Raw genomic sequence first — 22,743 nt, 5'->3', positions numbered from 1 at the left:
TCCAAAAAAATCTGAACTCCAAAATACTTCCAGTCCCAAGAATTTTATACAAGGGCTATTCAATCTTTTTACACTCACTTATACAGTGGAATATATTTATACATTATGTGACTACATTCGCTGAATGTTGAAATTATTCAGATTTCCCTTTTTGTTTTCCCTCTGAGTTGCTAGGATGCCCAGATGCAAATTAACAATCCACCTTTTAAAGAATACTGTAGGATTATGCATGATGGTTTTATATGCATACTAATTTTCCCTGGGCCTCATTATGAAACTTTACATTTATTTTTTGTACCCCTATTTCTTCATATTTTAATCTTACATATAATTTTATAGGTGGCCTCAATTCAGTCTGCAGTAGAAGTACAATTAAATTTAATTGTTAAAATAGGGAAAACAGGATTAGCTATAAGCTAATCACTTAACCTCCACGAACTTCAGTTAACCTCCATGAACTTCAGTTTTTACACCTTTCAATTATTTAATATAAACAAACAAAATTTTAATTCTGAATGAAGAGAAACAGATTTCTTTGCTACTTGAAATATATTATGGCTTCCTTGGTGCTAGAAGTCTGTTAATTGCCACATCTGATGATAATAAAACTTAACAAATGAGCACCCTTTGTTTAAAAAAGTAATTAACAGCAGATATATAATTCCCATTAGGATATATTATTGCTATTGAGGTCTTCTTACTGAAAAATGAATTTAAAAACAGATTAAGTGCTTATCCAAAAAGCACAGAGGTACATCTACTGCATAAACTTTTATATTTTATTCCATCTTAGAAAGCAAAAACGATAAAATTCAAAGTCATTTCCATTAAATAAAAAGTTTAAAATTTAAGCTCTGAAAGAAAAAAAAAATATGCTTATGGAAGAGTAAGTTAAAGAAAAAAACTCAACCAATTATCACTTCCAAGAACAAACAGCAACATCCATCTTTTGCTATAAAAGGAAGTACAATAATCAATCATAAAGAAACATTTTCACTTAGCAAAGTTTTAAATAATGCTGGTTTGCTCCTCATTTCTTCAGTTGGTGGAAAATTTCAGTATGACAGCAATATAAGAACTTATATTCTAATAACATTAATATACCCATCAGGGAAACTGCTATCATCACTGGCATATGAAATGATTCCTATTACTCTCAGGTGTCATACAGGTATGTTTCACTTTCTAGTTACACTTTCTAGTTACCCTTGGTATAGGTACCACATGGTATAGTTACTTGCGAGATAGGGTACCATGTGGTATAGTTTAGTTGCCCGTGGTATAGGACACCAATAAGATAGTTTGATGAGGGTGTGGGGAAGGCAGTCGGAGAGACACAAAGTTCACATAACTTTTATTACAGTCTATTGTCACAACTGTTCTATTAATACTATTATTAGTTATTATTGTTAAACTCTTATTGTGCCTTATTTATGAATTAAACCTTATCATAAGTATGTATGTATAGGCAAAAACACAGCATACATAGGATTGGTACTATCTGCGGTTTCAGGCATCCACTAGTGGTATTGAAACATATTCCCCATGAATAAGGGGAAACTACTGTATTTCATTTTCTGCAACGGTTAAAACACTTTGCTGAAGACTTTAAGCTTTAGGAGTTCATATAAGGTAGAGATATTTGTTTTACTGCTTGCTATCAGACGCCTACTTTTTAGGTTTCAGCAAGGAATATTTGTGTGTGTGTGTGTGTGTGCGCAAAATGGAAATATAAAAATATTTTTAAAGTAAAAAACTAGGAAAGGTTTAAATACATACAGTACCTTTGTAAAAACCTAAGGTTTTTTTTTCTTTTCTTGGCTATAAATATATTATTAACGAATAAAACTGAAAATACAAAAAAATTTAATACGATCTCCCCATTCAATGATAACCACTATACAAGCTCTTGAGTATTTACTTATTTTCTATCCTCTGTATTTTCTACCCTACGTATTTTGCCTATTTTCTACCCTACGTAACAACTGGGATCACTACAATATATATTTTTAAATCTTTATAGTTAGAAAGTAATTTTGCTCATTTAAGAACATTAAAGGCTGCATACAGTGGCTCACACCTGTAATCCCAGCACTTTGGGAGGCTGAGGCAGGCAGGCTGCTTGAACTCATGAGTTCAAGACCAGCCTTGGCAACATAGTGAGACCCTGTCTGTAGTAAAAATACAAAAATTAGCCAGGCATGGTGGTGTACATCTGCAGTCCCAGCTACTCGGGAGACAGAGGCACGAGAATTGCTTGAACCCAGAGGCAGAGGTTGCGGTGAGCTGAGATCACACCACTGCACTCCAGCCTGGGTGACAGAGGGAGACTCTGTCTCAAAAACAACAACAACAAAGAAAAACAAAAAAGAACATTAAAAAACACATTATGTACTATTGCTAGGTTAATAAAGTTATTAAATTCCAGAAATATTTATATAGTATACATACACGATCTCCTACTTTGGAGCTCTTTAATGTATCTCTTACTCTCAATCCAGCGCCTGATACATAATAAGTGTTCTTTTTTGTTCAAAATACATGATGATGGGAATAAAAAATTCAAAAGATACGGCTACTACAAGTTTGAAATTTGGTGGAGGCATGTTAAGTACACAAGTAATAGTAACAAATGGCAAACTATAAATAATATCATGTCATAAGAAAAGGACAGATGAAGTACGAGAGAGATGATCAAGTCTACTTGGGAATGTGGGAAAAGTGGGGAAATCTGCGCTTGGCACCGAAGGGTCATGACTTGAATTTCAATTACAAAGCAAAATGGGGAAGAATGGCCAAAGAGGCAGGGATGATTGAAAGCCTTATACATGGAAACAGAAAAACTATGAGATATGAAGAATGAGAAAAACCAAACAAAATTTACAGAGGAGAGAAGTTGATGGATCCACCCTGCCTTTTCAGAAATAACTGAGCTACAATTAAGATCACAGATGCCTTCTCCTTAATATGAGGGGTGATTTCATCAACAGTTGTGTGCCTTTCACTAGCAGTCTTGCAACCTTGTAAGTGAACAGGAGAGGTGTCCCCAGTTAGGAACTGTCAAGGTAAATAAAGTACAATGTTTCAGTGGGTAACTCCTTCCCTCAAATGGTTATGCTATCCCAATCCCAACATTTTAAAACACCTTGGAGTTCTCCTAAGTTTATACTTTGCTCTTTCTTTGTTTTATTCTAAACCTTTAACATGAAGAAATCTTTAAGTTACCTATCCTAATTTCTAACAAATAAATGGGCAACATTGTAGCAATATACTCTTCCTAGTCTTTGAAACCTAGACAAAAAGAAAGAATACAGATCTGCCATTTAGTCAAAAATCAACAAGGCAGCAAAGCAAAGTCCTCAATTTTTCCTAAGTAGAATTTTGTCCCACGTCTATATCAGATATTTAGCTTGGCAAAAATCTAAATCTGGAAACAGAAAACTTTTGTAGACACTAATAAATTATAAGCATGAATGACAATATACTTATTAATTTGTATTTTACTATTAAACTTATAACTTCTCACATTTTTCTCTAAAATTAAGATGCCTGAATTGCTATAGCTTTTACTATAATTTACATTTTCTATATTTACACATTTTCACATTCGCCTTTATCTTTTACAACAAAGATAAAAGGTTTTAGACAGCCCGAATCAGGCTTATTCATACATTCATAAGATTAAAGGGAACAGATAAAAGGTTTGACCACAGAGAAATAAAGGAAAAAAAAAACCAAAAAACTTAAATTCTATATAAAAGTGTCTAAGGAAATCTTTCTCATTTACCTTTATCCAATTCCTAGTTTTGGTTAGCACCACAGTTTTAGTAAACAAAGATACGTTAATTACTGACTTCCTAAAGAAAGATAAACTCCATTGTTATAGAACAGGCATAGAAAAAGATTTCTTTTTGAAAAGATAAGGGTATTGTGAGAAACAAGATTTGAAGCATAAATATTTTTAGTGCTGTATTAAATCCTATCTCCTTCATACAGAGCAGACCATAGAAATAGATGTAAGTGATAGTTTTCTGATGTTTTTAATTCTAACAATAGATCAGCATTTTTTAAAAAAAAGATCCATTCTAGTTATTCAGGTATTGAAATGTGACTCATGACAGACTACTGAAAGCAACTGGTGCTAGCATATTTTCTGTATTGATCATAATTTTAATATTAAAACAATCAAAAGTGTTGAAAAGAGATAGAGCAAGACAGAGATTTGAAGGCCAGCATGAATTATTTTAAGCAAAATCACTGTATTTCAGATTACTCTTATGATTGTATGGAGAGTAGTGATTTAGCCAATATATACCTATCCATCATGATAGTATAGGCCCAACCTAAGGAAATGTTACTAGCAAAATAATGTCAGGAATACATACCCATCATTCCATAAGTCAGCTGCAGCCCTGCACTGAAAACTTTTTTTCCCAAATAAGGCTTAATATATTTTAATACTTCACCAAGGTATTCCAAGGACTTTGTGACCATGGCAGATTTATCAGAAAGTATCTGGAGATTCCCGTAAGTTATACCAACAGCCTATAAAGAAAAATATCATTTAACTTTCCAAGTTTTATACCATAAAGATTTGGAACATAAATATAATTTTTCTCTCTTTTTCTACACACGCACCCATAGCCCTTTACATTGAAGCCTTCATTTGTAACCTTCCAATAAAGATTCATAGCAATTAAAATACAAGTAAAAAGAATTAAGTCTTGTCTTTTATTATTAAAATAAAGGTTAAAGGAAGAATTTTTAAAAACTCACCAATAACTACTTATAGAAGGGCCACTTAGCAAAATATCAGTGAAAAAAATGTGAAACTTATGTACACATATCTTGTAACTAAATCACATCACGATTTCCAAACAGGTTGGCTCACCATACTTCCCAGTAGATTACCAGGAATTCAAAATCCCTAAATTCCCCTACAAGGAAGACCTATAAGTAATGCCAAATTTTTACAAGCAAAACCTCTAAAAAGTTCAGCTTTACGATATGAATTCACTTTTCTTCCTAGAATTTTATGAGCCATCTGATGCCAGCTTAACTTCTCAGAAAAAAAAAAAAAAAGGATGGGCAGAGAAAGTAGAGATGGCAAAATGGAGAGTGGTAGAGAGAAATGTGAGGTGAATCAGTAACAGAAAAACAGAGACATGAGAAGAAGAGGAAAGGAAATAAATGAGAGAATAAATTGAGGAAAGGTGAGAACAAGCAAGGGGTGAAAGGTCACAAAAGAATCAAGAGAAGACTGGCTAAGAGATGGGTTAGAAAGTTTAAGGAAAGTGGCCGGGTGCGGTGGCTAACGCCTGTAATCCCAGCAGTTTGGGAGGCCGAGGCGGGCAGATCACGAGGTCAGGAGATCGAGACCATCCTGGCCAACATGGTGAAACACCATCTCTAGTAAAAATACAAAAATTAGCTGGGATGGTGGCGTGTGCCTGTAGTCACAGTTACTCAGGAGGCTAAGGCAAAAGAATGGTTTGAACCCGGGAGGTAGAGGTTGCAGTGAGCCGAGATCGTGCCACTGTACTCCAGCCTGGAGACAGAGCAAGACTCCAGCTCAAAAAAAAAAAAAAGTTTAAGTAAAGTAGTAAAATTTTCAAACTCTTTTTGAGAACTTATAATGAATTCCAATGACCCAAATTGGACCATGAATGGCACCAATACAAACAGTTCTGTGATTTCTCTTCTGCAGCACTCAGCATGTAAGACAAAGTAGAGATAGGTGGTTGCACTGAACCAAGGTTGAGGGTTTGTAGGTGTGACCAAAAGAAAAAAGATCCAAGATTGTGAGAATGTTGGTAAGAGTAGTGGAAGTAAGGCCCCAAGGGGTCTAATTACGGTGAAGAGGGAAGGAAATGAGGCCTTGGGAGAATGTTGTACTAGGATAACAGGGAGGGGAAGGTTACAATGTGGTCATTCATGAGTCGGAAGGACAGGTGATGGTAGCCAATGAGTTTTCAGATGCTCCAAGGATTCCACTGCTCAGGGTTTAGTCACAGAAGTGGGTAGAGGAAGTAGGGCAGAAGTGAAAGACTACTTCTTTCACTGAAAGACTGAAACAGTACTACAGAAGCTTTGAAATGAAAGCTTAATGGAAGTTATCCATGGGGACATTAAAGTTGGACATGTTGACAACAAAACGTGAAATGAAAAAAAGACAAGAAACTCAGTGAACGTAAATGAGTGACTGTGAGATCAGTAGACAAGAACAAGAGATACACATGACTAATCCCTTTCCTCTCTATTTAGCTGTCTGCCCTTTGTTTTCTACACTTCCTTCCCTTGACTAGATGTTTGCAAACTCTTTGGTCTCAGTTCCCTCTTGCACACTTAAAAATTGAGGATCTTGAAGGGCTTTTCATTATTTGGGTTATATCTATCGATATTTATGATACTATAAAATTTTATTCACTAATTCATTGAAAAATAATAATGAACATTACATGTAAGTAACATATTTTAGTAAAAGACTCTTTTCCAGACAAAAAACAAATTTAGTGAGAAAAGTAGTATTTTTTGACATTTTTACAAATCTCTTTTATGTCTGACTTAATAAAAGAGCTCGATTCTCGTATCTGCTTCTGCATGATTTATTGTGGTATGCTGCAGATGAAGAAAATACAGCTTCAAAAATGTATGTGGCTGGAAGAATAAGAAATATTTTGAAAGATTTTTCACATAACCATGAGAATTCCTCTTTGCTATTATACCAAAACTTGACAAGTGGTATTTCCTACAGATTAGTTGCAACTAAACCATGGAGTCTGAAACCATGTCAATGAACATTTTATACTCTGTTAAATTAAAAGCCATTGGTCAATCTTGTATTTTGAGTGAATCTTTTACATTCATGAATGCTTTTTAAAGCCTGTATTCGTCATTTGGAAAATTGTGGTTCACTGAGTTACACAGCTTCCCAATGTTGACACACTTCATTATTTATATCAGGAAAAAAAATCACACCTGTTAATACCACCACCATTCTCATCACAAAATAAGTATCGGAAAGCTCTCAAGATCACGATGGCAAATACAAGTATCTCAAAATTCTAATCTTCTTGAAAGCCTGAATTATATTATTAGCAACAAATACTGTCAGTTGTTTGCTTTGAAGTGATGGCTCACTTCATTCATTTTTTGAGAAAATGTCTGCCAAATAGCCAAGTCTGAATAACCATACTTTGTCAGTTGTTCTTTTAAGATAAAAGCAGTCAGTTCAGCTTGCAACTCAAATAATCACACAAGTGCTTTTCATTTAGACAACGACATTGCTTTGGTATGCAGCAAAAGTGCTTTAAGTGCACTTTGCATTGTCATTCACAGAATACTGAAAGTACATGTACTCAAGAGTCAAAACGTAATAAAATAAATAATTTTACTGCTTCATTAAAGATATTCTTAAGTGAAACTGGCTTTTTCTTCTGTAAATGCATGGCAGTATAAACTATAATGAATACAAGGATAATCTTGGGCCAAGTGTTGATTCATGTAAAATATTTTACACTATTTGTGCAAATATTAATACAGTTTTGAGCAGGTGGTATCAGTAATTCCCAAGGGTCTCTGGACTACACTTTTGAATACCAGTGCCTTAGACTTCTCAATATTTCTCTATGCTTAGGCTTAACCTCCCTAGCCTAAAAAACATGCATTTCTCAGTACCTTGATAATAATAACTTAGATGTCATACTATCATGTCTGTACAGAAAAGAGTTAATATAGCAGACCCAAGACTGCCACTCTTAAAATGTCCTGCTTGCAAGGTTGGGTCTTGGCTGGTATTTGGGGTCTTAGATTTTGAAAAGCTTCCTACAATTCCTTGATCCTAAATTGGTCTATGCAAACAATATGGTTTATGCTAAATACCTGCTTTCCTTCTGGAATTGGAACTCTCTAAGTATGAGGCAAAGAGGGCATACGTGACCAGTCGCCAATAATAACCATGGGCACTGAGTCGCTAAGGAACTTCCCTGGCAGATAGTATTTCACATGTCTTGTCACAATTCCTTGCTGGAAGAATTAAGCATATCCTGTGTAATTTCACTGGGAAAAGAATCTTGGAAGCTATGCCTGGTTTCTTCAGACTTTTCCTCATGCATCTTTTCCTTTTGCTGATTATGCTTTGTATCTCTCTGTTAATAAGTCATAGCTGTGAACACAACTGTATGCTAAGTCCTGTGAATCACAGAACCTAGGAATAATCTTGGGGAGACCTGATACAACTTAAAAATGAGTAAATTTAAAACTGAATTCCTCACCTACTTCTCTGTCACCCTAAATCATGATGTTCCTATTTCTCCTTAAAGTATCATCACTCTTTTAGTCAAACACAGCATTTATTTCATATCCATTCAGAAATCCCACAACCATTCAATCTTTGATTCCTTCTAAACCTCACTAGTTTTTGGCCAATAGTTCTCTGCACCCTTAATTTACACTATTGTTACTTATTTTCATTAAAAAAATTATTTAACCAAATCATATCTACTTAAAAACTTACAAAGCCTTCACACTCTTCACAGGATAAAATCCAAACTTATTATACCAAAATGCTTTAAATTCTTTACCTACTGATTGATCTGTCAACCAACTGGCATTTAGCATATAATACCTTGTGTTACTATTTTAGTCTTTGTGTATGTCTTGTATACACAGAGAAGTAAAGGCTATCTGAGATAAAGAACTACTTCTTTTGGTTTTTCAAATCCCTACGAAGTTCTAGCATAATACTATCTAGCATTCAGCAAAAAACCTCATTTTTTTTAGTGGTGAAAGAACAATTAATTTGGGCTAGATGAAAACTATCAATGAAGAACTTGATTTCTAGCTCCATTTCTGATCCATTGTAGCTCCCAGTACACCACAGGCGTTTAATTGCAGGTTCAGATCCAATCAACAACTAAATAAGGGTCCAAATGGAATGTGTATTTTACATCTGCATTTACTATTATCAAATATTTTTAGAGATTGCATGACATCTCTAATTGTCGTACAATTGTATTTTAACTTAACAGAAACCAATGGAAGAATTAACATTTATGAAAAGAGCTTATTGATTTTAATTATTTTCACTGCAGCTAATACCAACCACTCTGTGGGAAAATAAACCAACTTTTACAACTAATAGCTTACAAAAGACACTAATCCAAACACATTAACAACTTCAACTAGGTTTGTAAAACAAACACTCTCACATAGATACATTTCTGTAAAATTAATAATTAAAAATAAAATTTAGAATGGCACGGTTCATTATCGAGACAAAACAAAACAAATGAATTGGATGTTAATGCTCCAACTACACTGTCATATGAAGTAGATGGTGCTTATGCCTACACTGTACACTACAGGGTGATAAACACTAAGATGGGAGTATTATGGAATGTTTACAAGGATATTCAGTTCCCAAGCATCTGAAGAATGCGGTTGTCCAGCAACTGTGTCAATATTCCTACAATTTAGATTAGCCTTAGAGTAAAGCTTTTTTGTAGTATTCTTTAGTTTCATTATTCTTCATTAATGTAATTTTTCTGCTGTCCTTAAGTGTGAATTGTACTATACCTTAGATTCACATTTTTCTTCCTCTAGAACTTTTCAATAACAGGCAATCAATAATATGATTTAACTTATAAGAATTCCTTTTATAGAAAAACTTTAAGAACACTTAAGGTTTTTCTGAAAATTAATTGTAATTAATCTGGGCAATTATAATAATAAATGAAAAATACCTCAAAGAATCGAACGAGTGCTTTTTTAGGGTCTTCTGAGATGGATAAATATTCAACTTGGGCCTTTGAGAAAATACTCTTTACTTCTGAGAGTTTAAATAGTAACCTTGTCAGTTTGACCAACTGTTCCATGTACTCTTTTTCTGTTAAAATACAATAGTATTTCCTATATCAATTTATATAATAACATACTATATACATAAACACACACACAACATATATATAATGTATATATGAGAAGTAATACAGCATTCTTCACTTATGACATGCTTTCTTTTAAAATTCAAATTTCCACACAAGGACTTCAAATTAAATTTCTTTCACTTATGAACATCCTTGCCCCAAAAGTTATTCATGTAACAGCAACTGATATAATAAAATATTAAAGTAAATTTGGAGGATTTTTTCAGGCCAACCTTCCTGAAATTAACAAGTGGCCATAAACAATAGCTTTGGGAAAAGGCATGCCCTACAGACAACAGAACTGCATGGGACATTTTTTAAAAAGTACAAATATCACTCAATGACTAGTTGTAAATCAGAAGAAAGGCAAAATATCTAATATAAAATGGGAGAGAATTATTCATAATTGGGTATTTTTCTTTTTAGGGTGTTCACAGTGTGATATCTGGTTATTAGCTTCAGAGTTCTACTTTTTTCGTGATCAGTTTCTTTAAAAAAATAGTTTGTCACCTGAGGAGCAAATTTCTGTTCTTGGCTTCCAAGGAAACAAGTTCTTTTATCCTTTATAGCAGAGAAGTTTGTCATATATAGTAACAGGAAAATTGAAAAAACAAAAGCAAAAACAAAGAAACAGTCTACAAAAGGAAATAAAGTTCTGCTTGTATTCACACCCAATTATGAATATTTTGTATATTTTCTATTAATTTACATAACAAATGATCTAGATAGTAAATAGCTTTCCACAGATACCTCCATCCTCCCCAAAAAACCTACACTTACTTACCAACTCCCTGTTCAAGATTTTTATCTATGAGCAAATCATCAGGCCCAGAGAGGTTTTTAACATACATTTGCAAAACACAACGAATCCATGATCTTATGGTTAAGGCTTGAAAAGATACATAGCCTGAATGAGAAAGTGCTTCAGATAATGTGCTGTAAAAACAAATTGACAAATATTTTTAAAACAAAAACAACAATGTTTCCTGAGTATATAGATTAAGAAGTAAAGAAAAACAGTCTAACATCCCCGCAACTCCTTGGCCTCATTTATTTTTCAGACAAACACAGCAATGTAGACATGCATTGTTGAAAATGAATACTACAAATAAACCCAAAAAGATATTAGACAAATATCTTTGTTTTCATTTTTAATGTTCTAATTTTCAATTTTCCTTTTTCCACTGATGACATATGTGTAGGTTTATGTTAAGGAAGAAGACAAGAAATAATGTGGCTACCAAGGAAAAAGCAAGGGCTTACTATAACTAGCTAGGTGAGATAATAATGAAGGAAGTGGCGAGCAGAATAAAAATCAGTGGCCATTAGAATAAGTAAACAGAGAAGTAGTCATGAATGTGTATGCTCTCTCACTATACGGAGAGTTGTTACTAAAAATTACCTTGCAAAATAGCATTTGCCAGATTTAAAAAATAATTATTTCTATGAAGACAATGGGCTGGCTAAACCTGATTTATTTATTTATTTATTTATTTATTTTTTAGATGGAATCTCACTCTGTTGCCCAGGCTGGAGTGCAGTGGCGTGATCTTGGCTCATTGTAAGCTCTGCCTCCTGGGTTCACGCCATTCTCCTGCCTCAGTCTCCTAAGTAGCTGGGACTACAGGCGCCCGCCACCATGCCCGGCTAATTTTTTGTATTTTTAGTAGAGACGGGGTTTCACCCGTGTTAGCCAGGATGGTCTCGATCTCCTGACCTTGTGATCCACCCGGCTTGGCCTTCTAAGGTGCTGGGATTACAGGCATGAGCCACTGCGCCCAGCCACTAAACCTGATTTCTAATCCATTCATTAGTCAGGGTAGAGAGGACAGGGATAGGGCCGGGCGCGGTGGCTCAAGCCTGTAATCCCAGCACTTTGGGAGGCCGAGACGGGCGGATCACAAGGTCAGGAGATCGAGACCATCCTGGCTAACACGGTGAAACCCCGTCTCTACTAAAAAATACAAAAAACTAGCCGGGCGAGGTGGCGGGCGTCTGTAGTCCCAGCTACTCGGGAGGCTGAGGCAGGAGAATGGCGTGAACCCGGGAGGCGGAGCTTGCAGTGAGCTGTGATCCGGCCACTGCATTCCAGTCTGGGCGACAAAGCAAGACTCTGTCTCAACAAAAAAAAAAAAAAAAAGAGAGGACGGGGATGGTCTTAACCTAAATATAAAATGTTATGTAAAGTCCAAATTTTTAAAAATTCATACAAACTCTAAAAATGTTGTTTTGAAATACTTTGAATATAAGTTGTCATAAAAAAGTAGACAATGAAGAAGAACACAGACTGGTCATTTATAACCTTACAACGTTCCCAAAGCTATATAACACCTCTGCATTTCAGTTTCTTCAAATGTTACTAATACACTAACAATATTATTTTTTCAGTGGAAATTATTTCAAACTATTTCAGCAAGTCTTTAATACATAATATAAATGTTCATTACTATTAAAGAATTATCAAACTAGAAGTGACTGTAAAAGTAATCCAACTGACATTAACTCTCTTACTTTACAACAGAAAGCTCAACGATAAAAGGTATACTTAATGATACTGCTTACTGAGCTTCCTTAGGAAAGACTTAGCTCACCAACTACATCTCTCTTCATTTCCACTGACAAAAGCCTGGACAAAAACTACATGAAGATGAGGGAAAATAAAATAAATATACAGGCCTAAGAGGACTAAGATCTCATAAACCTACGTGGGTTTATGCTAAGGAAGAAGACAGAAAAGAATATGGCTACCAAGGGAAAAGCAAGGGCTTATTATAACTAGCTAGGTGAGATAGTAATGAAGAAAGTGGCAAGTAGAATAAAAATAAAAACCCTAGAAAAAGTAAACAGAGAAGTGGTCATGAACATATGCTCTCTCACTCTACAGGCAGTTGTTACTAAAAAGAGGACTAAGACCTCTTAGGCTTGTATATTTATTTTATTTTCCCTCATCTTGATGTTCTTATTCAAATCTTCCTGATCACTCTACACTATTTCTATTGTAACTTTATTTATTGTATATTTTTTTCAAGTGACGTTCCTCAGATCTTTTGTGTAATGTGGCAGGAAATACTTATAGATAAGGAAGACATTGTTCAGGTGAAGTATCTTGTTCATGATTTCATGAGTTAAGAGTGAAATCTTTAAAAATCTAGTAGTAAAAAGGAAAGCTATCATTCAAAAACTGTAATAAATACCATTGTCTTACAGATTCAGTAATAATAAATGTGTAATTTCTTTCACAGTGGGATGTGTAGAAAGGTGACTTCAGGATGATGATAAGGCAGTCTTACAAAAACAGTTTCTTAACAAACAACTTCTTTTTTTTTAAAGCAGGCCACAAAATATAAATTAGTGTTCTTACTATTACTACTGTTGAAAGGCTGATATAACTGAAAGCAAAAACCTGACAAAGTGAGAGTATATGTAGTAGAGATCAGTCCTTATTTTTGAAAATTCTTAGCTTCCTAGGATACTGATCTGTCACAGGTTTGCATTAATGTGTATGCCTGAAAGAAAAGCACGTACCTATTTTGTAAGACATGACTTAAATATCTTGCTACGACTTGAGGGCAGATGATATCATCCCAACCAAAAAGTTGAATAATTGATATAACTGGCTGAGGCTGAAAATCTGATGGAGCTGTGCTTGGCATGTCCATTGCTAGCAAAGTAAAGTCTAGATTTAAAATGAGAGAAACTTAAGGTGAGGAATCTTTAAAAACCATTTCTGACCCACACACCCATGGCCAATTATAACAACAGCCTTTTTTTTTTTTTTTTTTTGAAGTACCAAAAAATAAAATGTTCTATTTAGAAATGTAGAGCAAACAAAAAGCTAAAACTGAACAAATTCATGTTGTCATAGAAATTTCTGTAGCATCTTGATCTCCAAGAAAGGCCTAGAAGAATTTATCTCTGCATTATCATTACAGATCTATAATGGCTCCCTCTAATTACAAATTCTATGCCTGAGGTTTCGGCTAATGTGCCTCCACCATTCCAAAGACCTATTTATAAAATATGTCTAGCATCTAGTCTTCCAAGGAAGCAAATTTACTTGTCATCTGCCACAGGTGAACAGTTCTCACTTTACTCTCTTCTATTAAACAGAGATCTCCTACAATCAATGACACTTCACTTCCTTTAGAACCCACAAAGTCTAGGAACTAGAATTCCTTAGTTAACCATGCTAAACAAATATGTTTTATTTTGTGGTTTTTCTTGGGAACCCATAAACTCATTTTGTACAATATTGTTTGTCAAATACATTATTTATTATGAACTCCTATGCAGCTTTCTGAAATGGTGGCTGTCTATTCTCCCACTCCCCGTATACCACTTGATCTACCAATAGGGTGAAATTACTCCTTGGCCCACATTGCTGCTTCTAGACTATTCTTCCTTCTTCCTCCCTAAAATTGCTAGCTTTGAATTTCATATCTTCAGGTTGTACCAGTCACTATCTTTGTTGCATTTACCTACTACTTTCTAGTTCACCTCCTCCTCTCATTCTTTGTAGACTGTAGCTCACTATCATGCTCTCCAACAGCACTCCTGCCATAATCTTTTGTGATTATTTTTCTCCAGTGTCATGAACTCTCGATTTCTTGAACAACTCTGATTTAATCAATCTATCTTCCATTCTACGTCAGCCATTCACTCCCATGCTGATACCCAGAGACCTTGGCATTACCAGTAACTACAATCTCTGTAATTTCAATTGTAAAGTACCCCAATTTTTGACTCCAAACTAGCTTTCCAACTTTCCTCTTCTCCCCCAACTCCAACAATTCTTTGATTCCATCAGGACCTACAATCCACTGATCCCACAACCGTTTCCTCATCCCTCCTTGTCTCCATGTCTTCTCTGTCCCTCTTTAGGAAGCTTGATTGCATGGTCCATTATTATACTAATTCATTTATACTACCAACTCTTGCTCCTTTCCTGATATGTGTACTTGCCTGGAAAATTCATCACCTGTTTAACTCAAACTCTTGGCCTTTTCTCCATATGTACCTGCACCTGTACCAGTATTAAATGGCTGGAGAAGAACCATGCTGACTGATACCACTTTACATTTATGACTACAGACTTCAAGTAGGTTCTTAGAATTGGCCAGCATTCCTATGACATTTCCCTAGTCCATTCAGTCTTTTATTCTCTTAAGGTACAATTGCACATCTTCTCTTCACTCTTCATCAATAGCCAGCACCTTCTGCTCCTTCCTCATTTTCAGCTGATGGACTGACTGAATACTTCACAGAGAAACAAGAAACATCAGAAGAGAACTATCACAAGCTGCTACCACATTTAGCCAGTTGCCTTCATCTGGGCTCACTTATTCTGCCTTCTCTTCTTCTACTAGAGATGAACTGAGGCCAAGTTCTCTATAGGATCCCATTTTCTCTTGGCACTAAAACAAAAGTGACTTTGTTTGTACCACGCAATTTTCCTTCACTTTGGAGCATTCCTGTAAGCATTTTAAATATATTGAAATTTCTCTCATGTTATTTAAAAACCATACAAAAACAAACCTTCCTCTTTGACCCCTCTAGCTATTATCCCCATTTTTCTACTTCTCTTAAACAGTGATATTCAAAAAGATTAATCTGAATTTGCAGTCTGCAATTCCTCTTTTCACATTTCCTCTGGAATCATCTTCTATCAGGCCTTTGCCTCTTCACTATATACAAACTGCTCTTTCAGGTCAACCGTGACTTCCCTCTTATTAAATCCAATGACTAATTCTCAGACCTTATCTCACTTGATCCATCTGTAGAAACTGAGCTGTTGATCACTTTCCTCTCCTTGGGCTCCAGGGCACCAGACTTCCCTGGTTTTTCTTAACTTACCTTCATTCCTCTCCAGTCTCCTTTCTTGTTTCTCCTGACTCTAACAAATCTGAACAGAGGAATACCCTAAGGCCCAGTCCTCAAACTTTTCTTTTCATCCATACTTACTCTATGGGTGATCTCATCCAGTTTCATGGTTTTAAAGACTTATTCATATGTGGATGCTTTCCAACTTTAAATCTCTAGCTTGGACCTCTTCCTGAACTCTAGGATCATTATCCAAGTGCCTACTTAACATGTCTACTTGGATAATGAACATCTTTAAAAAAGGTCCAAAATAAAAATGTTAGTCTTTCCTCATAAAATCTGTTCTTGCCTCAATCTTCCTCATCTCAGCAAATGTCTATAGTTACCCTTAATTCCTCTCTTTATCTATTTGGTTACCGTATCTTACCCACTTAGCAAATTCTGTCAGCTCTACCTTGAATATACTTTCTTCAGATGGGAAATAAGACCACTTCTCACTACCTCTATTGCCACTACCACTCTAGCCACAGCTGCTCATTTTTGGGTTATTACAATAGTTCCCTAACTGCCTTCCTGCTTCTCCCCTTGCCTAGTCTTCCTATAAGTCTAGCCTCAACCTAGCAGCCAGAATAATCTTATTACTCCTCTGCTCAAAACTTTTCAACAGTTTCCAATCTCTGAGTAAAAGCAAAAGTCTTTATAACCACTTACAAGGCAGAACACAAACTAGCTCTCCATTACCTCTTGATCCATCTCTTAGTTCTTTTTCCCTTTCTCATTCCACAAGAGCCTTTACTGCTTCCCTATAGTTTATTAAACACACTAGACATGTTCTTGCCTTCACACTTCTGCAAAGCATGGTCTCTCATCTCCTTCAGTTCTTTGCACAAATATTACTTACTTGGGCTTTCCTGACCACTCTATTTAAAATTACAACTGCCTCTGGCCTTCTGTATTCCTATCCTATACTTCCACTCTTTCCCACAGCATTTATTGCCACACATTACACTATTTATTCATTTAGTGGTCTTCCTATGCCCCAACACTAGATTATTAGCTCTATGAGAACAAGTATTCTTGTCCTTCTTCTCCACTAGTATCTCTCCAATGCCTATTAAAGTAGGTACTCAGTAACTTTTTTTAAATGAAGAAAATCATTCTCTCCTAAACTATCAAGTCTTTATTTCAAATCAAAGCCAAAGCCCACATATTTTGCTTTCTATTCATATACATTTATCTTCAGCATCTTAGACAGCACTGAGTAAACTGATGCATTATTATTTTTGTTGACTGACTGGCAGTTGGGATGATGCATGTACACAAGGTAAGTTATATCATCTATTAATAACTACTTAGATTAAACTGATTGAATATCAATATTTATTTTCATAGACATTACAGTAGTTGGAAAACTGTTGTCCTGTCACAATTCTTTAATCTATCATTGTAAAGTCTTAATTATAGAAGTGTTATCAGAATTCAAAATCTTTTCAAATTTAAATCATTCAGTGTTTTACACAGTGCTTTAAGCTCAGTTTTCCTCGCACACACTAGGATAAATGCTGGTTTCCATCTTAGGTTTTTAAAAGCATTATTTAAAAATAAATTAAATACCTTCAAATGAACTTCATTCATTTAAGTACATGGAGTTACCACACTAATCACTGTCTATTTCAATACTTCTTAACATACTTTGAGCAAAATACCTCCTTGAGAAGATAATGGTCTCGTCTTAGAAATGGCACATATGCACATATATTCAAATTCTTGCCTATAATTTCATGAGATCCAGAGTCCCCTAAAACCTAAGGACATGTCTTTAGGTTAATAATCAAATTAAGTAAAAATTACAACTTAAAGTAGAATCTAGTAGAAGTCAAAACAATATTCAATGTCATTCTGATCTCATCCTCTTGGGGTTGAAGTTGTATTTATTTTATATTCTTTTGCTCTTTTCACAAATTAACTTCATCTTATACCTATATACCTGCTCATACAATTCGAAAATAAACTACTTGAATCACACATAATCAAATGCTAGTTTACCTTCCAAAATATTACATGTATAAGAAAAGCTTATGTACATTCAATACTTTCAGGATAGAAAATTATCTTATTTTTAGCAAATCATCATTTAATTTTTAGCAATAAGTAATCCAAAATATCCCAATTTATTAATATGTAATTAGTTTCATCTTTCTGGCTGAAAAAATGTTTGCTATACAAGAGTTTGTTACTAAGAAAATAAACGAAAATACTGACAAAGAGTCTGCAAAAAGAGAAATTAGCAAATTAATAATTGATGCTGACCTGCAGCTGCATCCGCAAGTTGTGAGAAAGGCACTACCTGTGACATTCTCTGACTCTTCAAAAATGAAAAGAAGTGTCTCCAAAGTGCACTGGCAACTGCAGCAAGGTGGCGCTCTTTAGCTGATAATGAAGACTGTACAAACAGGTCCACATTGTCCCTTTGAAGTTCCTGACACAATTGTTGATGCATACTCCTAAAAAGAAATAAAAATACAGCTAACATGCTTGACAAATGCTTACAAAAATCTTCTTAAAGTACATTTTGAGCTTTTTCCATTTATATCATATGAGAACCATTTTATATAATTAAAACCTTTATGCCAAGACATCATGCATTTCTGGTTGTTTGATGGATGAATGATGGCATATTAAGCATCATAAAGTTAATGTTAATTACTAATGTCAACCATTAATTATATGCTTTTTAATATGTCAGATCCAAATGAGAAAGAGGCAGCTTCAGAGTGAAGGTCTGCATTTTGCAACTCACACATGACAAATGATTTTTACTTAAAATCTAGACATGAAAACAACTTTTTAAACCATTTTCTCCTGAGGGCTTTAGAACATGGATGTACCAAGAGGAAGTTAAGAGTATCTGGCTTATGTGTGGTATTTTAAATTAAAATACTTTCCTTGTTTAGAAGACACAGGCCTTGTGTAGTAGACAAAACCATGCTAGATACAATCTTAGTACTTTGGTCCCAAAAGATTCATAATCATTCTCACTTGGTAGGCAATAATATACAATAACAAGTTACTCTTCATAAAATAATAAAACATAATTTGATACTGCCTCAAATTCTGTCTCATCATTTGCTCTCCTTTGCTGATTAATTCAACTGAAAATTTAGATATCTCTAGACCTTAATAGAAACTTGTGCAGGAAACTGAGGTTACCAAAGAGAGGGAAATAAGAGATCTTCTTAGTGATGTGAAATAGAAGGTATTTATGTTGTGCACCCACTGATAATATGATTGTTTAAAACTAAATGTGCAACCATGCTATTATTCCTGTTTCTGCTTATATTACTGCCAGATCAACTGAATAGACATAAATGCATGGATATCATCCTTATATCTGCTTTATTTTTTTTCCCAATTATACAGAAAGCAGCAAAAAACAACCAGTGGAAATGATGGAGAAGAATTCCTTTAACAGAGATAGCATTCCACTAAGAAAAATAAGTACTTTAAAAAAGATGTTTGATGTTTTTAAACAGTTTAGGGGAAGTGGATACATGAAAGAACTATACAAAACATAGAACTAGCACATGTATCTAAAGCAATTCCACAAAAAGATCAAGCTGGTTATAAGACCACATCTTAGAACATTTCACATAACTACCCAAGACTGAGTAAAAATTCTAAGTATAAATTGTATAACATTAGAGCCTTCAGCCTCTTTACACTGGAATTCCTGGATAATTATGTGATGTTACTTAATACTACCTGAAATATTGAAAAAACAAGTGCACGAATGGCTGGGGAAAGAGTATACAGTAAGCAATTCTCATAAAAGCTAACCAAATATCTGCTACGTCCTCTCTGTAAAAACTTGCCTGAGACGCTTTCAACTTGAACTAGTGGCTAGAGAACCATTTCAGTTCCTTTATCTTAGAGCGAGATAAGTAACACACCACTAAAATCCATCTGGCAACTAACTCAACTGCCTATATCAACATAGCAAAGTTCAGAGCACATTTCTACACAGTGTAATCCGTGTAAAATAATACCACCATTTTTACTACCCTTTATAGCTTTTTCAAAGTATACTGGTTCCAAAAGACAATAAATATCTTATGGTACTTGAGCAGGATGGATTTTGCTCACCATTTCTAAAAAAGCCATTTTATTTACTAACTAAAACCTATTCCCTAGGAAGGAGTAACATTTCTGATTGACCTCTATGTATGTGCTAGAAATTCCTTAAATTAATTAAATTCTTTTAAAATCTGAACAACTCTATGAGATAGGTATCATTAATCTTTATAGATGATGAAGCTAACAGTAGGAAAGCTAAATATGCCCAATGGCCACAAGGCTACAAAGGGCTAGCCCCATCATCTGAACTTAAGTCTGACTCTGAAGCCCACTTTTCTTTTACACACTAAGACATGCACCCTTATGCACCTACACACACCCAAGTTTTAAGAGAATTAAACATTGTTGATTATCTTCTCTTTTGACTTAGGTTAAAGAAATTTCACCCCAGCACTTTGGGAGGCCAGGGTGGGTGGATCACTTGAGGCCAGGAGTTCAAGACCAACCTGACCAACATGGTGAAACCCCATCCCTAATAAAAATACAAAAAAATTAGCCAGGCATGATGGTACACGCTTGTAATCCTAGCTACTCAGGAGGTAGGAGAATTGCTTGAACGCAGGAGGTGGAGGCTGCAGTTAGCCGAGATTGTGCCACTGCACTCCAACTTGGGTGACAGAGCAAGACTGTCTCAAAAAATAAACAAACAAACAAAATAAAGGAATTTCAGAAAGCTTAAGAAAAGGGGCTGGAAAAGCCACATGTAGTTGTGTCTTTTGAAGGGCCAGGAGCAACACCAGAATTCTAACACTAGGAAAGACTACAAGAAGAGATGCTAGAAAACATGCATTCAAGGCAATAACGAGAAAGGCCAACAAATGTGAACCACCTTTGACCTCTCCAGAACAAAATTGAGGTACCAGGGAGTATAACTAGGAGCTAATGTGGGGATATGATTCAAAGTTCTGAATCCATTAGGTTTAAAAAAAAAAAAAAAAAAAAAAAAGAAGGCTGAGCGCAGTGGCTTACGCCTGTAATCCCAGCATTTTGGGATGCTGAAGTGGGTGGATTGCCTGAGCTCAGGATTTCAAGACCAGCCTGGGCAACACGGTGAAACCCCATCTCTACTAAAAATACAAAAAATTAGCTGGGCGTGGTGACACATGCCTGTAGTCCCAGCTTCTCGGAAGGCTGAGGCTGGAGGACTGCTTGAGGCAGAGGTTGCAGTGAGCTGAGACTGCACCACTGCACTCCAGTCTGGGCAACAGCGAGACACTGTCTCCAAAAAAAAAAAAAGAATAATAAAAAAATAAATAAAACCATTGTGAGGTAAGCAATTTTAAAGCCACAGATTACATTCTCCAAGGTTAAGTTAAAACAGCAAAGATAAGTTTCAATTAAGAGTACAACAATGACCCCAAACCACACTTGTTTTGGAAATGTGCACCCACTTAGTGTTTTTGGATTTGAAAAGAAGCTAATATCCCCGGGAATACGCAAAATGCTTTCTGCTCAATAGTTTGAACGTTCAAGCTTTTTCAGTCTGGATAAGAAGAATGATTACCTGCTATTTTTAAACCAGAACAAAGTTGTCTAAGACCTTACAATAATAATTTATTTAAACATAAAGAAATAAGTGACAAATACAGGAAATGCCAAGGGTGTACTGTAATGGAAGTCTGAAGAAAGAACCAAATTTCTGCACTATAACCAAAGAGCTAGAAATACCCTTTGCAGTCACTGGTAATTTTTAAAATCACATGTTTGGATCAGAAAACTAATTATACAGACTACTGAAAAATAAATGTATTATATTAGATGTGACCACTGCGTATCTGCTGAAGGTACATTTACAAAAATGCAAATATTAGAAGAAGCTTTGTCACTAGAGGTAACAATGTAAAAGAAAACACAAAACATATATAAAATATTATAAAGAATGTAATATAGTTCTGGGTGATGGCCGTTTTATGAGGCATTATCTACCTTCTTCAACACAAACAGCAGAAATATGAAAGTAGATTTTTTGCATAAAAGGAAAATATGTGATTTCTTAAAAGGCATAACACAAGGATGTAGGATCTCCCAACACTTGGCAATTGTTTTATTTGAGTAAAGATAGATTTCACGTTAACATGAGTTTGGAAATATACACATGTGGAAATAAACACATGTAACCAGCCCTCTTATATTATACAAGATACAATATAATATAGTAGAAAAATAAATTTGCTGAATGTCAAGTTATTCAAATTGCAGCTCTCATGGTGGAAACAACAGAAACGTCCAGCATTTATTGGTATTTACTATGAGACCAGCACCAGGCAAAGTGTTTTATAAGCATTGTTTCTCATCCTATGAGGTAGACATAATTATTATTCAAATCTTACATATGAGAAAATTGAGACAAAAGGAGTAACTATGCTGCATAATAAACATGGCTATTAGCATAGCTATCCAGAGCTGTGTGACTTTGGAAAAACAAGTAACCTCCCAACTCGCTGTTTTCTTTGGAGTCAAGAATAGGAACAATTGTTGTTATATCCACCTAACAGGGTTATTGTGAAGACCACATGAAATAATATTCTAAGCAGTTTTTAGAAGCCTATCATTACACTATATAAACACCCACATTTTCACATACCAATTATCTAGGTGTTCTTATGCTTCTATTTTAGCTCAGTTACCCTGCCTCATTTAGCTTTCCTCATTATCTTCAAGTATTTTCCTGATTCTTTCATCTGACTGCTCTTTTGCCCCACTTTCCAAGATTTCCTGTTTTTATCAGTCTGCTACTTCTTGCTTTGATTTCATATGTTCACTTATCCATTTTGCCCCCACCTCTCTACTCCCACACAGATACCTTAGGCCCACAGACACACAAATTTATTGAGGCATCTGTCATATGAGAGGCATGGAACCC

At 35.0% G+C, this 22,743-nt stretch overlaps 1 protein-coding gene across 3 annotated transcripts in view; it reads right to left on the bottom strand.

Annotated features, from left to right (window-relative positions):
* MMS22L (MMS22 like, DNA repair protein) overlaps nt 1-22,743 on the bottom strand; it is a 136,905-nt gene that overhangs the window by 22,536 nt on the left and 91,626 nt on the right. For all 3 annotated transcript variants that reach the window (XM_015136966.3, XM_078001242.1, XM_078001243.1), the window contains 5 exons: nt 18,057-18,250; nt 13,452-13,602; nt 10,711-10,862; nt 9,744-9,886; nt 4,386-4,545 (listed from right to left, as the gene is read on the bottom strand). In XM_015136966.3, the coding sequence (XP_014992452.3) occupies nt 4,386-4,545; nt 9,744-9,886; nt 10,711-10,862; nt 13,452-13,602; nt 18,057-18,250 (800 nt within the window). The remainder of the gene's footprint in view (nt 1-4,385; nt 4,546-9,743; nt 9,887-10,710; nt 10,863-13,451; nt 13,603-18,056; nt 18,251-22,743) is intronic.

Source organism: Macaca mulatta, chromosome 4 (assembly GCF_049350105.2).
Source record: "Macaca mulatta isolate MMU2019108-1 chromosome 4, T2T-MMU8v2.0, whole genome shotgun sequence".
NCBI classification, from domain to species: domain Eukaryota; kingdom Metazoa; phylum Chordata; class Mammalia; order Primates; family Cercopithecidae; genus Macaca; species Macaca mulatta.
Note: the sequence above shows the minus strand (reverse complement) of the source record. Positions and strands in the feature narration are given on the sequence as shown.